Genomic DNA, 19,869 nt, shown 5'->3' with positions numbered 1-19,869 from the left:
AAGAGGAGATGGCGGGCGAGTTGCGACATGCGGCGGGAGCGTAGACCACCTTGACGGTTGATGCACGCAACGGTCGCAGTGCTGTCCGTACGGACCAGTACGTGCTTGCCATGTAGCTGCCCTTTGAGGCGGCCCAGCAAAAGGCGTACTGTGAGCAACTCGAGGCAATTGATGTGCCAATGCAGTTGAGGCCCCGTCAAGCCTGAAAAAGGCTTGGTGTCATCCCCGAGCCGCACACTGCTACCCACTGGCGATGGAAGAGGGGGAAAGGAGTGGCAAGGCATGGGAGCGTCGCTCACTGCAATCCGCACCCTCTTGTGACCCAGAGATGGAATAAATTGCTCTTTTATTGAAAATGTTGGTACTGAGGAGCCAGCGGAGGAACAGAAACAAAACGAAACAAAAGATTCTCCAGACGGTCCTCCACCGGGGGAGGGATAGGTGCGGACACTATCTCTCGAAGAGCAACTTCATTGCTGGGTCGCCCGTCTCAGGGCCGCTTGCCATTAAGCTTGCCGCCGGATTTAGCGGGGGGGTCTGGATGGGCTGGGCGCTCCTCTTGCGACCGTCCACCTGCTGACTGGGTGGAGGCTGCTGCTGCTTAGGCTGAGCAGGGGCAGAGGCAGCCGCAGGGGGGCGCCCTCGCCAACGAGTAGACGGAGGCGCTGCCGACAACTGGGTGGAGGCAGCAGCTGGTTGTCGGGGCAGGATGTGCTTAATCACCTCCGTCTGCTTCTGTGCTGCAGAAAACTGCTGGGCAAAGTTTTCCACAGCGTCGCCGAAGAGGCCGGCCTGGCAGACAGGGGCCTTGAGGAACCGCACTTGCATGTAGGGCCCTATGATTTACGTGATGCGGAAAACGCGGACGGAATCACAGAATTTACACATGAAAACGGAATTCTCTTATACGCGCGGAATCGCATGTAATTTGTTGACATATTAAATAAACGATTTTTTTTTACTTCCTTCTCATTTTTTCAGTTTAAAACAACAAACGTAGAAAGGTCTAACTAAACCCAGAGCCATATAGAGAGACATCTGATACAGTTAATATGCAGGGATGCAAACAGCGTGCTTTTCAGTATGTGCGCAAGCGTGAACCACTAGTGTTTCTTCTTGCTGCGTATCTTTTACTGTCTATGGCAGGGGTCTCTGTGGCCTGATTGGAGGTAACTAGCTCGTCAAGGGGCCGTTCACATGTCGTGTCTTTTGCGCGCTCAAGTTCGTTAACGTTATTTCAAATGTAGGCGCGCGGCAAGCGCGCTCATAATTGAAGCGACATGCTCATTTGTTCCAGGCGCAGCAAGATGAAAACACCTCAACTTTTCAGAATGCCGCAAGCGCACCGCAGTTCATGTGACAAGAACCAACATATCAACTTCACCCTTTCCGTAACAACATTGAAAGCTCAGTCAACATAAAGGATGGGGGTGCACCACAAACACTACGGGTGTTTTTCTCCTCTCCGTAAATAAATCTTGTAGCAGAGCTACAGCAAGCATTTTTCGGTGGTGGAAATCTATTAGCTACTAAAACTTCTTTGTCATTGTGGAGAGCGCAGTGCATGGTTGCATAACAAAGACAGACGCCACGGGAAAATCGGACCGAATTTTACCATTAATAATAAAAGATAAGCTAATGTGCATTGTATTTGTAAATGTCAGTAATTTATCTTTTTTGACTCATTCTTTTTATAAAAATGATTTAAAGGCTTAAATATGTGAGATTTATCTTTTTATAAAACATTTTTTGTGAAAAATGATTTAAAGGCTGATTTAATCTTTAATTTAATATTCATCAATCCTACCTTGTAACTGTTACCTTCATGTTAATGTTATTTTTGGCCAGAGGTTTGGCCGAATTTTGAATGTGCTTTGCTGAATATATTAACAGTTTCAATAAAAAAGCTGAATTGTGAGTTTGTGTAACTGAATTTTTAAAGGTCAATACTGCTTAGAAGTGAAAAGAAAACAAGCAAATCCGAAAAATCCGAAAGGGCTAAAAATAAATTTAAAAAAACGGAATTTAAAAAAAAAATAAAACGGAATTTGAGAAAAAATAAAACGGATTTCATAGGGCCCTATGCATGTCGGGCTCATGCATGTCTGCTCTTTCGTCGCCCGGAGGGCGAGATCCGTCACTGTATGCAGTTCCTGCATAACACCTGGGTCGGAACTACCCTCGTGCAATTCCTTGAGCGCCTTGGCCTGGTAGACCTGCAGGAGCGCCATGGCATGCAGGGCGGAGGCAGCTTCTCCACAGGCTGAGTAAGCCTTGTCCGCGAGAGCGGATGAGAACTTACACGCCCGGGAGGGGAGGCGTGGATTTCTCTGCCAGGAGGTAGCAGTCTTGGGACACAGCTGCATCGCCACAGACCCCTCCACCGGGGGGGATCCCCACGTAACCCTTCGCCGCTCCGCCGTCGAGGGTAGTGAGGGAGGAAAAGGCACCAGAAAGGTTTCGGGCAGAAAAAGGTGCCGTCCATGCTCTGGTAACCTCTTCATGCACTTCCGGAAATAAGGGCACTGGGGCGGGACGCTGAGAACCAGTACGGGCCGCCCCGAGATACCAATAGTCCAGCCGCGAAGGTTCGGGACACGGTGGAGGGTTCCACTCGAGCCTGACACTTGCGGCGGCCCGGGAAAGCATAGCCGTGAGCTCTGGGTCTGACTTGGACAACGCTGGCACACCCGAAGGAGGCAGCGCAGCCGAGTCTTCATCCCCAGAGGACATTAGCTCACCCTCCGATGCAGCGACCGACATTTGATCATCCGGTGGAGCTCCAAAAGAAACGACCGGGACCGCCGTGGACGGCCCAGCGCGCTCTCTTGGGGGCTCTATGGGTGGCGTTACAGAGGAGTGAGGGGCCCGAGGAGACTGGCTCGGCGGGTTACCTCTCACTGTGATCCTTAGGTCACCAAGGCTATTAACCGAAATAGGCTTAATTCTGCTGGGCAGAAGAAGCGCTAGATCTGGGAATAAGCGAAGAGGCTCCAACTCTTTCGAGGTAATGGAGTTTCGACCGTAACGCCGCGATGATCATGTTCCTGCAATGAGTGCCATTTCAGCGTGCCTATAGCCCAAGCACGTGATACAGCGATCATGCCCATCAGCCGGAGTCAAACATTAGCCGCATCCAGAAACACATGATCTGAATGACATCTTGAAAAAAACACAGACAGTTTGTGTTAGCTCTTTTAGAAGTGCTCTGAGGTGCTAAAACGCACAGGGAGATAGCCGCGGCTACACACCAGGAATGCAACCCAGTGTGAGCACTCACTCTCAATCGTCACGCCCACCGAACCGACAAAGCTGTTAAAACAGCTGTTTATGCTGAGAGAGAAGACGCAGAGATCGCGACCCTCGCTGTCAGCGCCGTCACACCAACACCACGAATCAGAGTTTCTTCTTGGCAGAGACTCGAAGACACTCAGTAGATCTTGCAGGAGATAAGTATAGCATACACCGTCTGGCTCCAAAGCGAAAGACAAGGATGCGAATGTACCTGCTGCTCGTTATTTGCTCGCGCCGCGATGCACGGCAGCTGGTACAATTGTTGCATGCCAATGTGTATTGGCTCGTTTAGTTTCACTCGAAGTAGATAGGCTCTCGCAAGCGATCCTCATTCGTCAGAATCACTTCTGACTCACGTCATAGTGAGCTGACGAAGGGGAACTCAAACTTGACACATTTTAATCACCACAAACTGATTCGTGGCTGTAGAACATTTTATATAAAAGGCCTGTGAAAATAATTCCTGTTGTATTAAAAACATCTGTGCTGAGTTTGGGAGATTGCTGTGAAGCAGAAAGCAAGTGAGAGAGAGACCTTGTCAGTGTAGGTGGCACTGCTTGTCACCATGAGTGGAGTGAAGAGCTGGATGATGTGGTCAGTACTGAGGATTTTCTGTTGTCGAAGCTGAAGGAAGTGCCTGAAACAGCAATCCCACAGCGGAACGCTTTCAGCTGACAGACACAACCTACAAGCCCAAACCAGGACAAACTAATTTAACACAGGCACATAATTTCCATGATCTTATCTAATTATGACAGTATGAAAATAAGAAAAACATTATCTATAAGTATCAACTGTTATTTAAAAAGCCACTGAACAAATCTGCATGCAAATAACCACATTCAAATACAGCAAACAACAATACATTAAAACTACACTCAATTAAAATCATTCTCAAAATAAATAAAAAGGGAAAATAAGACTCTTGGAATGCAATCATACTTTTTAATGCATTTTTTTATTTAATTAAAGCTGCCAATATTAGCCGACGATATTATTCAAACAATCTCTTGCTATACAGTATACTGTATATACATAACAGTGAAACAACCTGAATAGATGCTATGACTCCAGAGAACAGCAAAGCACTATACCTGATCTGTTCTGGCTTTGTAGCTGATGACCAGTGTGTGTTGACTAGATCACTGGGTAACAGGCATCCATGAGACAGACTGCAGGACAGCAGGGGAAGCTGCTGCAGAACCACAGCACCACACGCATGCAGATCCACACCATCCAGACGCCCACACTGACCACATATACTGGGGAGGGCATGAAGAAACAGGCTAAAAATGACAATATGTGGAGTGCAGGCACACACATTTCAGCTTCTGCTTTGAAAACCTCACTAATAATGCAGTATTAGTAAGAGTACTTTTAGATTAGTACAAATATTCTCCATGCCTTCAGTCTACACAAATAAACACGGAGAGCAATAAAACGCCATTGCAAAATTGTCACTGTGATCCAAAGCCCCTTAGAAACCAAGATTTATTGCTGGAGTGTTGTTGTTGCCAAAGTAATGGCACTTAATTTATAGTGAGAGCCCTTAAAAGCAGGATAATGCAATTTCCACTGAATCTGTGAACACTACACCACCATGAGAGGTAGCAGACTCAAGCAGGGGACAAAACATCTTCCTTCTCTGACCTGATGATATCACTGAGTTTCTGCTCATTGACTGCCCTTTTGTAGATGTTCACGTCTTTCTCTCCGAGACGGCGCTCAATGCTGTCCAAAAGAAGACAAAATCCTTCCATGGAGAGCCTGGAGAAATGTTCAATAACAAGAACAAGAAGGTCAATTATTGGTTTATACTGTTATTGTATACAGCCTTATTAACTTAAGGTGTTTTTCCTCTTGCATTTATGTTACTGAGACTACATTTTCAGCCAGTTTTACTTGTGTAATGTAACATATTTCTGAGTAAAATAAGGATGTGAAATTTGAAAAATAGGGTGGCATTATCCACTGGGAATTGACATTATCACAGTGAACATTCCATTCCAAGGAATGACCTTTCAAACCTGAAAGTGAGTTTGCAGTGGATCGTGGAGGACTACTTTCCTCCAGAAAACCTCCAAAACCCGCTTTTAAGGGAAATTTAGCACCGAGATGAGGAGGCTGAGGGTTGAGTTGACCCTCGACAGCACCTAGACTTATCCTTTCCTTTTTTATGTCTACCATTATTTGCTGTTATTGCTTTCAAATCAATTAGCATTAATGTGATTTTATAAAGGCTGCATTATCTATAATAGTAGCATAAGGCAATGCCTAATTTTATCATTATCCAATAGCCCACAGAAAACCATTTCAGAAGTGGAGCATTTAATTACATTACAAGGTTAGAAAAATATATTTTCTTCCCTTTCATTTTTTTCTGAATATCATGCACTGATCCCCAGTAATTGTCCAGGAATGTGTACTGAAAATGAAAATAGTCAATTCTGATTTTGTATTGAATTTAAGTATATTAAAAACATATTGTATCAAGTACAACATTTTTTTTATATATACATAAATACATTTATATTTACACTTTCAAAGAACAATAATAAAGAATAATAATAATAATAATAATAATAAAAACACACATTGTTCTTAGGTTTGGCATTGGATGGCTGCAGAAATGTGAAATATTGTTTGTGGCTCATTTTGTTCTAGCGAATCCATATCTCTCACACTGACGTATTAAGCACTGGGTGGCCCTTATAGAATAGCTTCTGCAAAACCTAAACCCAAATCCTAAAAACCCCCACCATATAAAATGGCCAAAAAGAATTTATGACAATCTATAATGGGCCCTGGGGTCAGGGGCCACCAAACAATCGCTGCCTCTCTTTGGCAGGTTGTTTCCTGGAAACACCCTGATTAAGCTGCCTGTGTGAATTATATCCATGACATTCTGTGGAGCACAATCCATCTGGGCAAAGTCCCCCCCCCCCCCCCCCCATACATCCCTCTGCTCCGTCATCATCTTCCCACAGTGTATTCGCCAGGGCTCTTCAAAACACCTAACACACCCAAACAGCAGCTGATTACAGAATATTGTTGGCAACATCTATAGGTGTTTGCTCTTGAGACCATTTATGAGGAGCATGTCCTCTATATTTCAGCTATTTGTTTTCTCCATAACAGCAATAATGGTTCCACTAGCATATATTCTAGTCCACCCTAGAGACAGAATGTAACAAGGGAACTGATGTGACTCTTTCTGAAAAGTAGATAAAACATGAAAATGACACAAACTGAGACACAAATATATTAACAAATCAATCGGTGAAGATACAGCAGCATCATGGCATCATTGAAAGGGCTTGACAACGGATCCATTACAGGGTGTTTTAGTGCTGGTCTCTCCTTTTACAAAGGTAGAAGTACAATGGGTTAGTCGAAAGATCAACTGAAGCACATCAAGATCTTTGAAAACACAAACTCGTACCATCATATGAGAGGCTGAGAGGACAGCCTCATGAAGGGAACGCTCGAAAGAATACAATGATACACTCTCCTCTCTAGACCTGAGCGCACGATAGCCTTGACTCCACTTTCGCATCACAAAATGTGTGACACAGTATTTACTAAATGCTACGATTGATACTATTGGTTTCTCCTTCTCTTGCTTACACGCACAATTACGTTACAAGAGCTTTGTTCTTAGCCAGGCCTCTTCACAAGGCCAAAAAAACTCTCACATTCATGTTTAACAGCAAACATTCACAAAGACGAATAACATGCCAGAGAGGTCACTACAAACCATATTCATTTAACAGACGGCAGGAAGCGTAGTAGCCCAATTGGTGGGTTGTTTCAATAAAATGTCATTTTAATCTATTGAAAGGTCTTAAATTACTAGGAAACACTTTACAATCACCTCCATAGGGAACCACTGGGGCTTTGTATGCGCATTAGCATCTAAAGTGAAGGGGTTGTTTGTTTTGATAGTCATCTCATTTGATCACAGGGCCTTTATGCATGAAGCAAACAAAGTATTCTGCCAAAAACGCAGAATTTGCATGCATACCTTTGTGCTAAATATGTATTCAACCAACTCATTAAAGTGGATAATCCACTCCATGTGTAAACTTGGCAATATTAATTAAGCAGGCTTCATTAATCTATTTATTCAATACAGAAATAATAAAATAAGTAATAAAGAGCAAAAAGGATATAGCTGGATTAATTAGTATAAACCTTAAAATATACTGTCCTGGAGGGTTATGAAGTTCGTCATGACACATTGTTTTAAATGCTGCATGTCATTCCATGTTTTCTTTTTCTAATGTGATGTCTATAACCACATGAGCATGTTTTACGATAGGGTTGAAGGGACAATGCATTGGCAAATCTTACAAATCTTATTTATACTCTGCTTATACTCTACATTGAGTGGAACTGGAGAAAAACAAAAAAAAAGTAGAAATAGACAGCTAATCCGTTTGACCAATATGTTTTAACCAGTACTCACACTTTTCTACTTAATCGGTTCTTAAATATCGAGGCTACCGATAAGCATTGCCATTTACTGGAAACAGTAGTTAGGGTGTGTTCACACATGTAGTTCGATTCGCTTGGTTCGTTTGGTCTGGACCAAGAAAAAAAACAAAAAAAACATTTAGTCCTGGTCTGCTTGGAGTTCACATTGGCATTTTTAACACCGAACCTAAAGATATCAAACCTAAAGTCATAGGGATATGTTCACAACCTGATTAGTCAGCTTTTTACATATATTTTGCAACTGAAGTTACCGAACATCCAAAACAAAGCTGTGTTCGAGGCTAAATGCACTCGCTGTATTTTCGTAGCCACATATGATACAGTTTTGACCAGCTGAGAACTTGTGAAGAGCTTATAAAATGTGCAAAGGAGTCAAAACAGCGGCAGGAATCCCTCCGTCACACACACAAACGAAGATCTGCTGCGAGGAGATGCGGTTCTGATGCCTGTACCAAACTGTGATGGACAACATCGTGACAATGATGAGAAAAAATGGGTATGCTTGAGCACTCTGACCTTGTTAGGGTCACATTTTGTGACATCATGTTCCGTTTTTGGTTCGTTTAGCTGTCTTTAATCTGTGTTGCCTTAGCAGATAACACCAGAGTTCATTTGGAAGCGGAGCGAGACCTATCTTTTCAGCAGTTTCGGTACGCTTGATTGGTGTGCACCAGGGTTCAGATGGCAGCATTCACACTTACTGTATTCAAATGAACAGCACTAACAGAGCAATCGCACCAGAGTTTGTTTTCATCAAACCAAACATGCCAAGTGTGAACACACTCTTAGTTACTTATTCATTTTGAGGTACACAAAAAGCTACAGTTAGATATAGTCCCCTATAAGTCCCCCAAAAAATTGATTCAATATTGTGTCAAGAGGGAGAAATTAGAAACAAAAAGGATTAAAAATCTGTTTGGCATATTATCAAACAGGCGTGTAAACATAATCTGTATTGGTATCAATAGCCACTTTCCGACCGGAGGAACCTTTTCACAGTTCCTAGAACTATTGGCTAAAGTACCCGGATGTTCCTGCGAACACGCCGATTAGGAACGATTTTAGTTCTAGGAACTCCATTTGGAGGAACTAATTTAGCTCCTACTTCAGAGTAGGGTTTAAACCAGCACTATAGGAACTACTCGTGACGTTAGTGTACGCTGACCGTCCTGCCATTTTTAAAACAGCTATGTAAACACACAGATTATATATTTACTCCAAAAACTAACTATACAAACATGGAAAACTGTGATAGATGGGCCTCTAAACCTTTATGCTGAAGAGAAAATCCAACGTAACAGAGGAGACCAAGTCAAATATGATAATATATTTCTGCTCAGCTAGCAACACTGGACATCAACCACACGGCATAGGCTAATAACTTTTTTCATATACTGTCTACTTTCTATGTATAACAGTTCTATCTAATAACATGTTAAACAGTACTGTTAGACAGATCGCTAACTAATGAACACAGAATGCGAGCATTGTTTGCTCTGGCGTTCTCTGCGCCATCAAAATAAAGGTCCGCCGCGCTGTCAAAATAAAAGTCGCAACAACAAGCGTCACTCCCTTACCCCTCCTACCAGTTCCTATGGCCACTTGGCCAGTGCGAACGCAAACAGCAAAACCGAGTTTGGGGGAGAGTAGTTCTTAGAACTGTTTAGAAGTGGACAGTTCCTATAACTAAGTTCCTGTAACTACTTGGTCGGAAAGTGGCTAATCATAAAAAAAATCGATCTCTAGTATTCAGACATGCATGTAGCCTAAATTTATCAAGTACATTTTATAATGCAAATACAAATGGCCCAGCTTTTATATGGGCATTCAATTATAGATTTAATATGACACCTGTATTTTTAGAATTTACATTACATTATTAAATACACCTGTATTTTAAAATTTATCATAAGATTACATAACAGTTTACTTTCAAAAGTTCTATGTCCATTTGAGATGAGTACATATTTATGTTGTGCATATATTATAACTAGTATTGCATATATACTATAAATAGAATAAGTCCATGCACATCATGCAAACCTACTAACTATCTGTCTGAGCGAAGCCATCATGATGCCCACACTTTCATTCTTCAGAACATTCTATGAAGTCAAGAAATAGTTGAGTCTCCTGAGACTTGGGGTCAAATCTCCCGAGGAGAAAATTGCTCCCTTACAGCATTATCTGGGATTAGGGCAATAATGTTGGATTCAGGGTCTGAGCCGCCCATACAAGGTGTCCTAAAGCCACAATTGAGCCCCGTTGAGTGAGGTTGTTGGCTGCAGAACCCCAGTTCATTATATCTGTACACCCATGATGTGCACATGTACACGCATCCCCCATCCCAGAAAACCACACACAGAGAAAAAAAACCTCCCTGTTGTTGTGGTTTGAGTAGAAACTCTACTACTGACTGCATTAGCTGAGTGATTTCAACATGCTTACTACAACATGCTGCAAAAAAAGATTTTATTTGTTTATTTATATCTTGTTATCAAGTAAAAACAATAGGGGTGTAACGATACACGTATTCGTATTGAACCATTCGGTACGAGGCTTTCGGTTCGGTATCGCATTACAAACCAAACGATTCGTTGGACCATTTTTACTGCCGGTGTGACCAAAATTTTGTTAGCAGTCGTGACCACACAACGTTGCCCAACATCAAATGTCAAACGTAATGAAACTGCGCTACTTTTGTGCTTCACGGACCGTTTATCAGTGCAGCGCGAGACGATCTTGATCAAGCGACACTGTTACTACACAGCGCTAAGAGATCCAGTAAAGAAAGCATTTGAATTCGTCACAGAAGTAATAACATCGCTGCGAGATCTAGTGAGAAGCATTCAAATTTCTCCGTTATTAACTGTAGATCTCTAGCAGATCAAACAGTGCTGGCGTGGAAACCAGGAGAAACATTGTGCCATGAATAAACTAGTTATAGGCTTTACGTCCACAAATCAGCAACATTCACTGTGAACCGAACCGTGAATTTTGTGAACCGTTACACCTCTAAAAAATGACAAAATATACTTAAAACTAAATTCTTTAGGTTTATGCAAATACTATCAATCGGGCAAGACAAACAATAATAATTTAAAGGGAAACCAATATCTTAAATGGCACTTTAATCTTTTACAATTTTGCTTCCGTTTCATTGTGACTTCATTTCTTCTAAACTAGAGTAGCCTAATAGTCAGGTGCATCTATATGACAGTACTTAGATAAGTGAACACGAGACTGTAATTGCATCCATAATAAGAAATCTGTTACTGTGCAGTAAACGCACCAGTAGGGCCAGTCTTTAGGTCTGTAGTTTCTATCTGCTTTTAGAAGTGAGAAAACCGTCGAGCAATCCAAGCAACTGTACCTGTTGGGGGATTCGAGAGGGTCAGGCCTTCCATACTGCCGTGTGTTGACCTGCTCATGTGTGCCACTGTTGGTTTGAATAGGTATTACACTCTCCTCTTGAATTACATCATCTCCTCTCCAGGTGTCATGCCCACTTTGACTCGGTGAAACTGAAACATCACTGTCCGTCTGCATCGAGAGGTCTGGTTTAATTTTACCAGCTGGATTGAGAATGCTGGGACGTCTGCTGTTAGTGTGATCTGAAATGTGTATAAGACCACGATGAGTAAGCATAATTCTTAAATTGGGCTAATCAATTTAAAAAGTGACAAACATTGATGAAACTTGGCAAGTCATGTCAATACATCTGTTTACTAACAATGTGGAATTAAAAGTAACTGAGCAGGAATTTCAAACCTGGATGATCTTGAAGTCTTGGAACAGAGTCACCTTCATCCTCTGCAGACACTTCCTCATCCTCATCTCCAGAGTTCATGTACTGTGAGGAATCTCTTGGATCGGTGGTATCTGGGGAAGGACTGCGGGTCGGACACCGCTTTAATGACACAATGTCCGCAGGCTTCTTCACGGTCACAGATAGAGAGGACACTTCAGCTTCTTTCAGGGTCACGTGAGGTAAGATTCGTTCTTCCCATCTTTGCTGCTCTCCTGCCCTCTGAGAGAAGTCCCAATCAGACTCCATCTGCTTTTCATGCACGTCACTCAAACATTTGTCCTCAAGGAAATCACCTGAGTTTAGAATGTTATCAGATAAAATGGCAGTGCCACTGGCTTTTGAAACATGGGAGTGCATACAAAGGCCACTTTGTAGAGGAGAGAGTGAACGATGATTAGGCATCAGCTCTGTCTGAGATGGTGAACGTTGATCATGTCTTGATGAGCGGCTGGAGGTCTGGTGACCCGTGAAGATGACAGCACTCTGTGATGATCCGCGTGTGCTGGGGAGCTGGAACCTGCTCAGGTGCTGTTCAAGTGAAACAATAGATATGGTAGATATAAGTGGTGGCAGACAGGAGTTGATGGCAATTAGGGCTAGGCGCAAGAACGATGACTATAATTATCCTGACATAATTTTCCTCTATAAAATTATAACAAAAGTTCGATAAGTGTTCAATATAATGTTTATGCACTATGCAAATAATGCTGGCATACATAAAGGCGCACCGGGGTAAAAGGCGCATTTTCCTTTATTATCCTTTAATGGACTAGATGGCACAAAAATTCACCTTTTTCTAAAAAAATGCATTTAAAGATGCATGTGGAATTTTGGCTGATCCTTGACACGATCGCGTGACATGGTTAGATTCGGATGGTAAATATCATATATAAAGTTGGGAATCCACCTTAGAGATAATCACGACATGATATAATGAAATCATCATATTTAAAAATATGATATTAATCATATCATATAATAAAATATCGAATTTATCGTTAGAACTGTAAAGCTACATCAAATTATTATGGGATCTCATTCAATGCTCCGCTTCGCGTCGGGGTCCTGATCAGCCTGTAGGGGTTGTATTCGCTATAACCACCGCCTCGCTCTACATTATCCCTTACATATCAAACATCTCAAAATTATAAAAGATTTGTGTACTATTTCGGGTCTTCTAAAACCATATGATAGGTTTGTGTTATAAACAGACCTTCATTCTGCACATTCAAACTGGTATGTTGCAACCAGTTAAGATATACTTGGAATATTACACAGATCCTTAGAGTCAGTCCCAATGCACTTCTATTGTATATTGTGAATACCCTGGCATCTCCTTTTGTGTACGACAGAAAAAAGAAAGTCATACAGGTTTAGAAAAACACAAAAGTGAGAGAATTTTCATTTTTGGGTAAACTAACAAACCCTTTGACGCATGTCCGTTTGAATACTCATGGGAAGAGTTTGGGAATATTTAACCAATGTAAAAAGTTTAATATTTCTCAAATACATCTGTAAAAATGTGATATACTACTTTTCTAAATTCATGAAAATGAAAGGAAGTAAAACTGCAGAAAAACAAAAAAATGCATGTCAAGTACATTGAGTCAAGGCATTTACAAAGTGCTAAAATTAATTGGCCGGTCAAGGATACCTCATTGCCAGTAAGTGGGAGCTAAATGGCTGCTATATCATTCTCTCATTGCTTTACTTCCACTAGTCCTTGGCCCCAAAACTCAACCCTGACAAATCAAGTTACAGTGGCTTCTTTTCAAATAAACTTTAATCTAAAACATTTCAAAGTATCATTTTTGTAGCTTTATACAGACCGACTATGATTTCTTTTGGTCAAGGTTAGATTTTCTTCCAACTGTCTGTTCAGCTGAGTGCACTGAGATCAGTGTCTTAACTTTTAATCTTATTAACAATCCTATGCTCCTAAACTCTGTTTCATGACAGAAATACTGCACTATGGAGGAAGAGTGGTGGATGGGTACAGAAAAAAAAAATCAGCACACATAATAATAATAAAAAAATAAATAAAAAAAACATGGCTTCTGTTTCTTTTCTGATAAGGGTCTTAAATACCAACCCGTTAGCTGCTTAATAACATCCACTGTAAACCACGCGGTCTGTCTGGCAGATCCAGTGTGGAAGTAAAAAAAAAGGAAAAAAGAAATGGAGTGAGAGGAAAAGTTAATTTCTTGGCTGAGTGATTCCATCGCTAGCTGCAGGGCAAAGTAGAAAGTGTTTCGCTAAAGTAGCAATTGATTCTTCTATCAATCTGCGGCACGCGCCTGCTCTTCCAAGGAATATATTAAATATGAAAATCATATCCCGTTATCATGGCTTCCCAGCTTTCAGGCTGGTAAGCTCCCCTTAATGAATGCTGCAGCCTCGGGGACATGCACGCAGCCAGTGGTGGCGTCTATGCATAATGGAGTGATTCCTCCCATCTCTGCTCATTACAATATCGGCAGGCTGGAAGGGGGGGTGGGATTTGTGGAGGGGGGGGGGGGGGGTACGGCATAGTCACAAGTGACTGCTCTAGACAGAATGCTCTAAGTCATTATGAGCTGTCTTCCACATTTCATCCGAGAGAGCTCGAGTCGCTTGAAGAGAGGGAAAGCTACAGCCACGGGCTTGAACTACATTGTCGGTTCGGGCAAAAGCAGCCAGGATTAGACACCTGCGGCACTACAGATACGAGAGGGAAAATGAACAGCCTCACGACCACCGCTGAGCAATCTGCATAACAGCGACTTTCATTCGAGGGACTGACAGAAAGAGTTTGGACGCATATTGTTTTAGCTGTCGTACGTGTGATGTGCAATACCGCAGACTGTCACAAAGAAAAATAAGACACATGATCAGTTGGATTGCATTAGCTGTAAGAGTCTTTAAAAATACTCTTTTCCATTTGTGTTTTTTTCTTCTAATTTTAAACGGCCTTTTAAAAATGTGTAATATCATTTTGTTTTAAGACTGTGATACTCCTTTGTTAAACCAAAGCAGTCATTTGAGAAAAACAGTAATTACTTCAAGCACTTTCCAATTTGCTTTTGATTATAAATTAATTGTGGCCTTTGAACACTGATACCCCATATAAACTGTCAAAAGTGTCTCCTGAAGAGGGAGGCTGAGCTGAATAATGGTTGTGGTATTTTTCTCTACAACTCTCAACTCTCTTCTTTTGAAAAAAAAAAAAAAAAAGACACACTTCCATTGGATCCCATCACAGCACTGCAGTTTTATCAAAGGCACAGAGATAGCTTTGTAAATTCCCCACTGAACTGTAATTTCCATAGATGACATGATAATTTTCTCTTACCTCGTCCGCTTCGGATTCCCCCCTGCTCCCCGTTTTCTTCTTGTCTTTCTTCAGTCTGGTAATATGATTCTTGTACTCCAACTGAAATGAATTCAAGTCAAATCATTACTAACACAGATCGTTGCAACGATCTAAACGACAAAAAATATTCGCTTATAAACACTAGTTGTAACACGGCACTGGCTTAATAACATGGCAGTCAAAGTGACCACAGTTACGAAATTCCAATATAACCTCTTATTTCATTAAACATTACAAACAAAGCAATGGAAGAGGAAGATTATGTTTCTGCCCCTAAATGTAGCACCAATCAGCGTGTGTATTCCTTTGTGAGTGCCCTTAATAGTGCCTGCCAAGGCTCTTAATCAGTTTGGCGAGTTAACCAGTGGCAGAGATGAGGGCGCTGGGATTACCTCCAACCTCCCACTTCATTCTCGTAAGACAATATCTGCACTCCCAAAAGAGACCAGAGTTCCCATTTACACACGATAACACCTAAAGTGGTCCGTGCAGTTACAAGCAGACAAATATTAGCATTGTTAAAATCAGAGTGTGAATGAAAAATCATCAGGGAAGAAAAGAGAAATGAGAGCTTTACGATATGAGGTGACGGTATGAATTTGAGCAATTAAGCAATCAAGTTCAGTTTAGTGTAATAGAAATTAAAGTGATATTCTTTGACTGGCAGCTAGATTAGCAGGTATCTCTTACAATTGCAATTTTAGGCTACCACTGCAGCAACAAAACAAAACACAACACGCACAAAAAGGAGGAACACGGGTTTCTTTCACAAAAAGGGAAATTCAGTGGCACTTCACTATCTGAATACAGGGCGATTAATTTGTGGTAGTGTAATTAAACAATTTGTCTAATTTGATATTAAGCTGTGGAGCACTGTTCAGTTTTAAGTGACAATCTGACGGAGCTGTTGTTTTCTTTTTCTCATTTGCGTGCAGTGATAAATGAGTACTGGAGTGTTTATGATTGTTCCCAAACAACAATAAGTGTGAAAGTTTAAACACTGGAAGACAATTAGACAGACAATTACAGGATTATGGCAATGGTCTAATTGAGGCTCTGACAATATATATGTCGGTGGGTGTGGGGGGTGGGGGGTGGGCTGATCAGTGCCTCAAAATAATGCCTTAGTTTTGGGAAATGCAAACATTCAGACTACACTAACATTTTTGGTAACGAGCAGCTATCATTTGGGTCACTGCACATTTCATTTCACCTCTATGATCAGAACAATGCAAACATGTGCTTTGACATGAGAATAACAGAAACTACAAAAACAACCAAAACACAGCTTGGAATGATAAAGCGATGTATTCGGTCTAAACCATAACAAAAGTAAATATTCAAAGATACAAACTGTGAAATAAGCATAACAATTGACACAGAGTCAGTACTATTTTAAGAAGCACATATGATGAATGTTGGGACAGATTCGGCCGTCCAAGGTTGTTACCCTCTTTTGAAGCAGCCTGCTACAATCAATGGAGAATTCTTTCAATTTCGATGCCAAGTTTTCCACATTCCCCAGAAGCTCAAGGTTGCGTGTCTTTGCTTGCTGCTCTCTCTCGTGCAGCTCCTTGTAATAGCAGCGCATCTTGGCACACTTCAGCTTCGTCCTGTGAGCAGGAGACAGACGTGAAACGGACAGCTTTTCTACTCTCTGCACAGAAAAAGGCTGCACTGACTTTGCATTAATGAAAATAAATATAGAAACCCGTAACAAATAGGTCAACCATTACTATAAATAGGTTAATGCAAGCTTATTAGTATTACTAATTGCTCCTCACTGTGCATATTACTGGACAAACTAAAAAATTACATATTTGTCAAGAGCCACTTTACAGTAGTACTAATGGATTCTCCACAGCTAAGATGGAGTTTTGTGACTAGCAAAGGGCGAAAATGGATAATGATGGATGAAATGTTAAAATGAATGATAAATGCTGATCTACTAACCTCTCACACATCCTTGACCATCATGGCCCCATATCAAAATTCTTTATTTTTATAAATGCATTTAATTGAGCCATCATAAAAACAAACTGGCCTCAAGTACTTAACCAGAAACAGATGACCCCAAATCATCAATGAGTGAGTGTATTGGTCTACTTATTTATCCTGAAATAACCATTTTTCGGAGAAAGCCTGTTATATGGGTGAAACAATAAAAGCAACAAAAGACGTATGTCACAACAATATAGACTCAATAAAATAAAATACAAATAAACAAAAAAAAGTGAAAGCACAATAAATGTAATACTGTAGTAAAACATTTCGTTCTGACCTCTTTCAGGTTGTAAAAGAATCCCTAAAATGTCATCTGAAAGTCAATGTTGGTAGATAGATACATAAACGGGAAACAGTACTGTATGGAGCAAAAAATATCAATACATTTTCTACTTGAAGGCAATCCATGCATATATATATATATATATATATATGCATGGATTGCCTTCAAGTTGAAAATGTATTGATATTTTTTGCTCCATATATATATATATATATATATATATATACTGCCGTTCAAAAGTTTGGTATTGGTATGTTTTTTTAATGTTAAAAGAAGTCTCTTACACTCACCAAGGCTGCATTTATTTAATTAAAAATACAAAACAAACAGTAATATTGTGAAATATTATTACACTTTAAAATAACTTTTTTTTAATTGAATATATTTTAAAATGTAATGTATTCCTGTGATCAAAGCTGAATTTTCAGCATCATTACTCCAGTCTTCAGTGTCACATGATCCTCCAGAAATTATTCTAATATGCTGATTTTGCTGCTCAATAAATATTTCTGATTATTAGCAATGCTGAAAAAAGTTTTCTTTGATGAATAGAAAGTTCAAAAGAACAGCATTTATTTGAAATATAATTTTTTGTAACGTTATGTCTTTACTGTCATTTTTGATCAATTTAATGCATCCTTGCTGAATAAAATTATGAATTTCTTTCACTTCTTTCCAAAAATAAATAAATAATAATAATTCTTACTGACCCCAATCTTTTAAATGGTAGTGTATGATATTACAAAAGCTTTTTATTTCAGATAAATGCTGTTGTTGTAATTTTACAAAAAAAAAAAATCAACATTGATCATAATAATAATAAATATTTCTTGAGCAGCAAATCAGCATATTGGACTGAAGGATCATGTGACACTGAAGACTGGAGTCATGATAGAATAAATTAGGCTACATTTATATTCAAACAGAAAACAGTTATTTTAAATTGTAATAATATTTCACAATATTACTGTTTTTTAATTTTGTCTTGGTAAGCAGAAAATAAATATTTAAAAACATTCAAATATATAGGTTTCTTGATATTTACTATTAATTTCATAATATAAGGGTCTACTGTTATACTTACAGTCTTTCCTCTGATCTTAAGTAGGCAAACAGTTTTTCTTCCAGTTCATGTCTTCTTCTCTCCCTAAACAAAAAAAGTAACTTGTAAAAAAAAGTAAGTGTTAAACAATTCTTCCATTCAGCTCCACGAATACTAAATTAGATAAAGAAGGAGAAGAAAAAAGAACTACATCGATGAAATAAATAGCTTGAGTAACGTTAGATGAATCCAGGGAGCGTTACCAAATTGACGAACTTTATAATAGTAAGTTACAGTAATAGTTCTTTACGTCTTTACATTTAGTATAACTTTACATCCCTCACAAAAACTAAAGAGAAAAAGAACAAATATTGTGATATAGGCTAACTTACTGAATCTTACTGTCATCCTAATACAGTAATTATGAAAAAGGCGATATCCAAAAGAGAGATAAGACATCCGACATACTACTTGAGCTCACTGCTAAATCACGGGTGATTATTAAAAAATCTTGTTATTTCAAAAGCTACAAAGAGTCGTTCACCGCTGTCCCGTTGGTTATTATCACTCTCCTGCTCACCGAGCCAGACAGCTGCTAACGCTACAGTCCGCGAGAGCTGAAATCTACCGCGCTGCTTCATTCAAGGCCCACTTCAATTTCCAAACATTTTATCGAGACAATACAGCATTTATTGTGAATAAGCAAAAGGAAAAAGTACACAGCGTTCTTACCGTTCGTGTATGATCTTTTGAATATTTCCGATCTGATCGAAATACTCGGTGTTGCAGACAGCCATGGCTGGTTTTGTTCGCTGTTCACCTCAGTGCTGTAGGGCGCGTTGTTTACAATGGTTACCATACGCACCGTTACCCAGGAGACCGCGCGAGCGAGTTGACTGAAGGGCGCGAATTTCTCTGAGGCTGAGGCGGAGGGGAGACACATTTACCTCGGTAAGAAACACAGCTGAAACCGGGGAGAAAAGGTGAAAAAGACTCATTTGACTTCAGACAGCCAGGTTAGCCCGATAGAAAATGTACAAATACCACGTTTTCCCTCAGATGCATCAACATTTAACACGAGATAAAAGATAACTACACAGCTGAAACCGGGGAGAAAAGGTGAAAAAGACTCATTTTACTTCAGACAGCCATGTTAGCCCGATAGAAAATGTACAAATACCACGTTTTCCATCAGATGCATCAACATTTAACACGAGATAAAAGATAACTACCAATTTCACGTTTTGTCTCTGAAAAAGATTTTTACACGAAATAAAAGGTAAAAACGACAAAGACGATGGTTATTGTTATTATTCCAACTGTCAAAATAGCATTTTTCTAAATATGTAGACCTAAGCGATATTAAAAATGGTGCTTCAAAATAAAAGACAACCCAGAAACCAAGTTGTTCCGACAGGCCTAACGTTACATTTTATTTGGAAGCTTCCATTTCTTACTTGTACTGAGCTGGATTGCAGTATGATCTCAAAATTAGTTATTACTGAAGAAAATATTTTAAAATGATCAATTTTATCATAATCTTTAATACAAATAAGTTTCCTGTGCAATGAATGATACAACAGATG

The 19,869-nt window shown here is 40.1% G+C and overlaps 1 protein-coding gene across 2 annotated transcripts in view; it reads right to left on the bottom strand.

Annotated features, from left to right (window-relative positions):
- Positions 1-19,172, bottom strand: part of kiz (kizuna centrosomal protein) — a 36,634-nt gene extending 17,462 nt beyond the window's left edge. For both annotated transcript variants that reach the window (XM_079852618.1, XM_079852619.1), the window contains exons 1-9: positions 19,016-19,172; positions 18,326-18,388; positions 16,405-16,567; positions 14,934-15,014; positions 11,563-12,130; positions 11,165-11,405; positions 4,945-5,061; positions 4,389-4,556; positions 3,829-3,979 (exon numbers count right to left, since the gene is read on the bottom strand). In XM_079852618.1, coding sequence (XP_079708744.1) covers positions 3,829-3,979; positions 4,389-4,556; positions 4,945-5,061; positions 11,165-11,405; positions 11,563-12,130; positions 14,934-15,014; positions 16,405-16,567; positions 18,326-18,388; positions 19,016-19,080 — 1,617 coding nt within the window. In that variant the 5' untranslated portion in view covers positions 19,081-19,172. The remainder of the gene's footprint in view (positions 1-3,828; positions 3,980-4,388; positions 4,557-4,944; positions 5,062-11,164; positions 11,406-11,562; positions 12,131-14,933; positions 15,015-16,404; positions 16,568-18,325; positions 18,389-19,015) is intronic.
- Positions 19,173-19,869: the final 697 nt, after the last annotated feature.

Source organism: Squalius cephalus (assembly GCF_949319135.1).
Source record: "Squalius cephalus genome assembly, chromosome: 20".
NCBI lineage: Eukaryota > Metazoa > Chordata > Actinopteri > Cypriniformes > Leuciscidae > Squalius > Squalius cephalus.
This window is presented reverse-complemented; position numbering and strand designations above follow the sequence as displayed.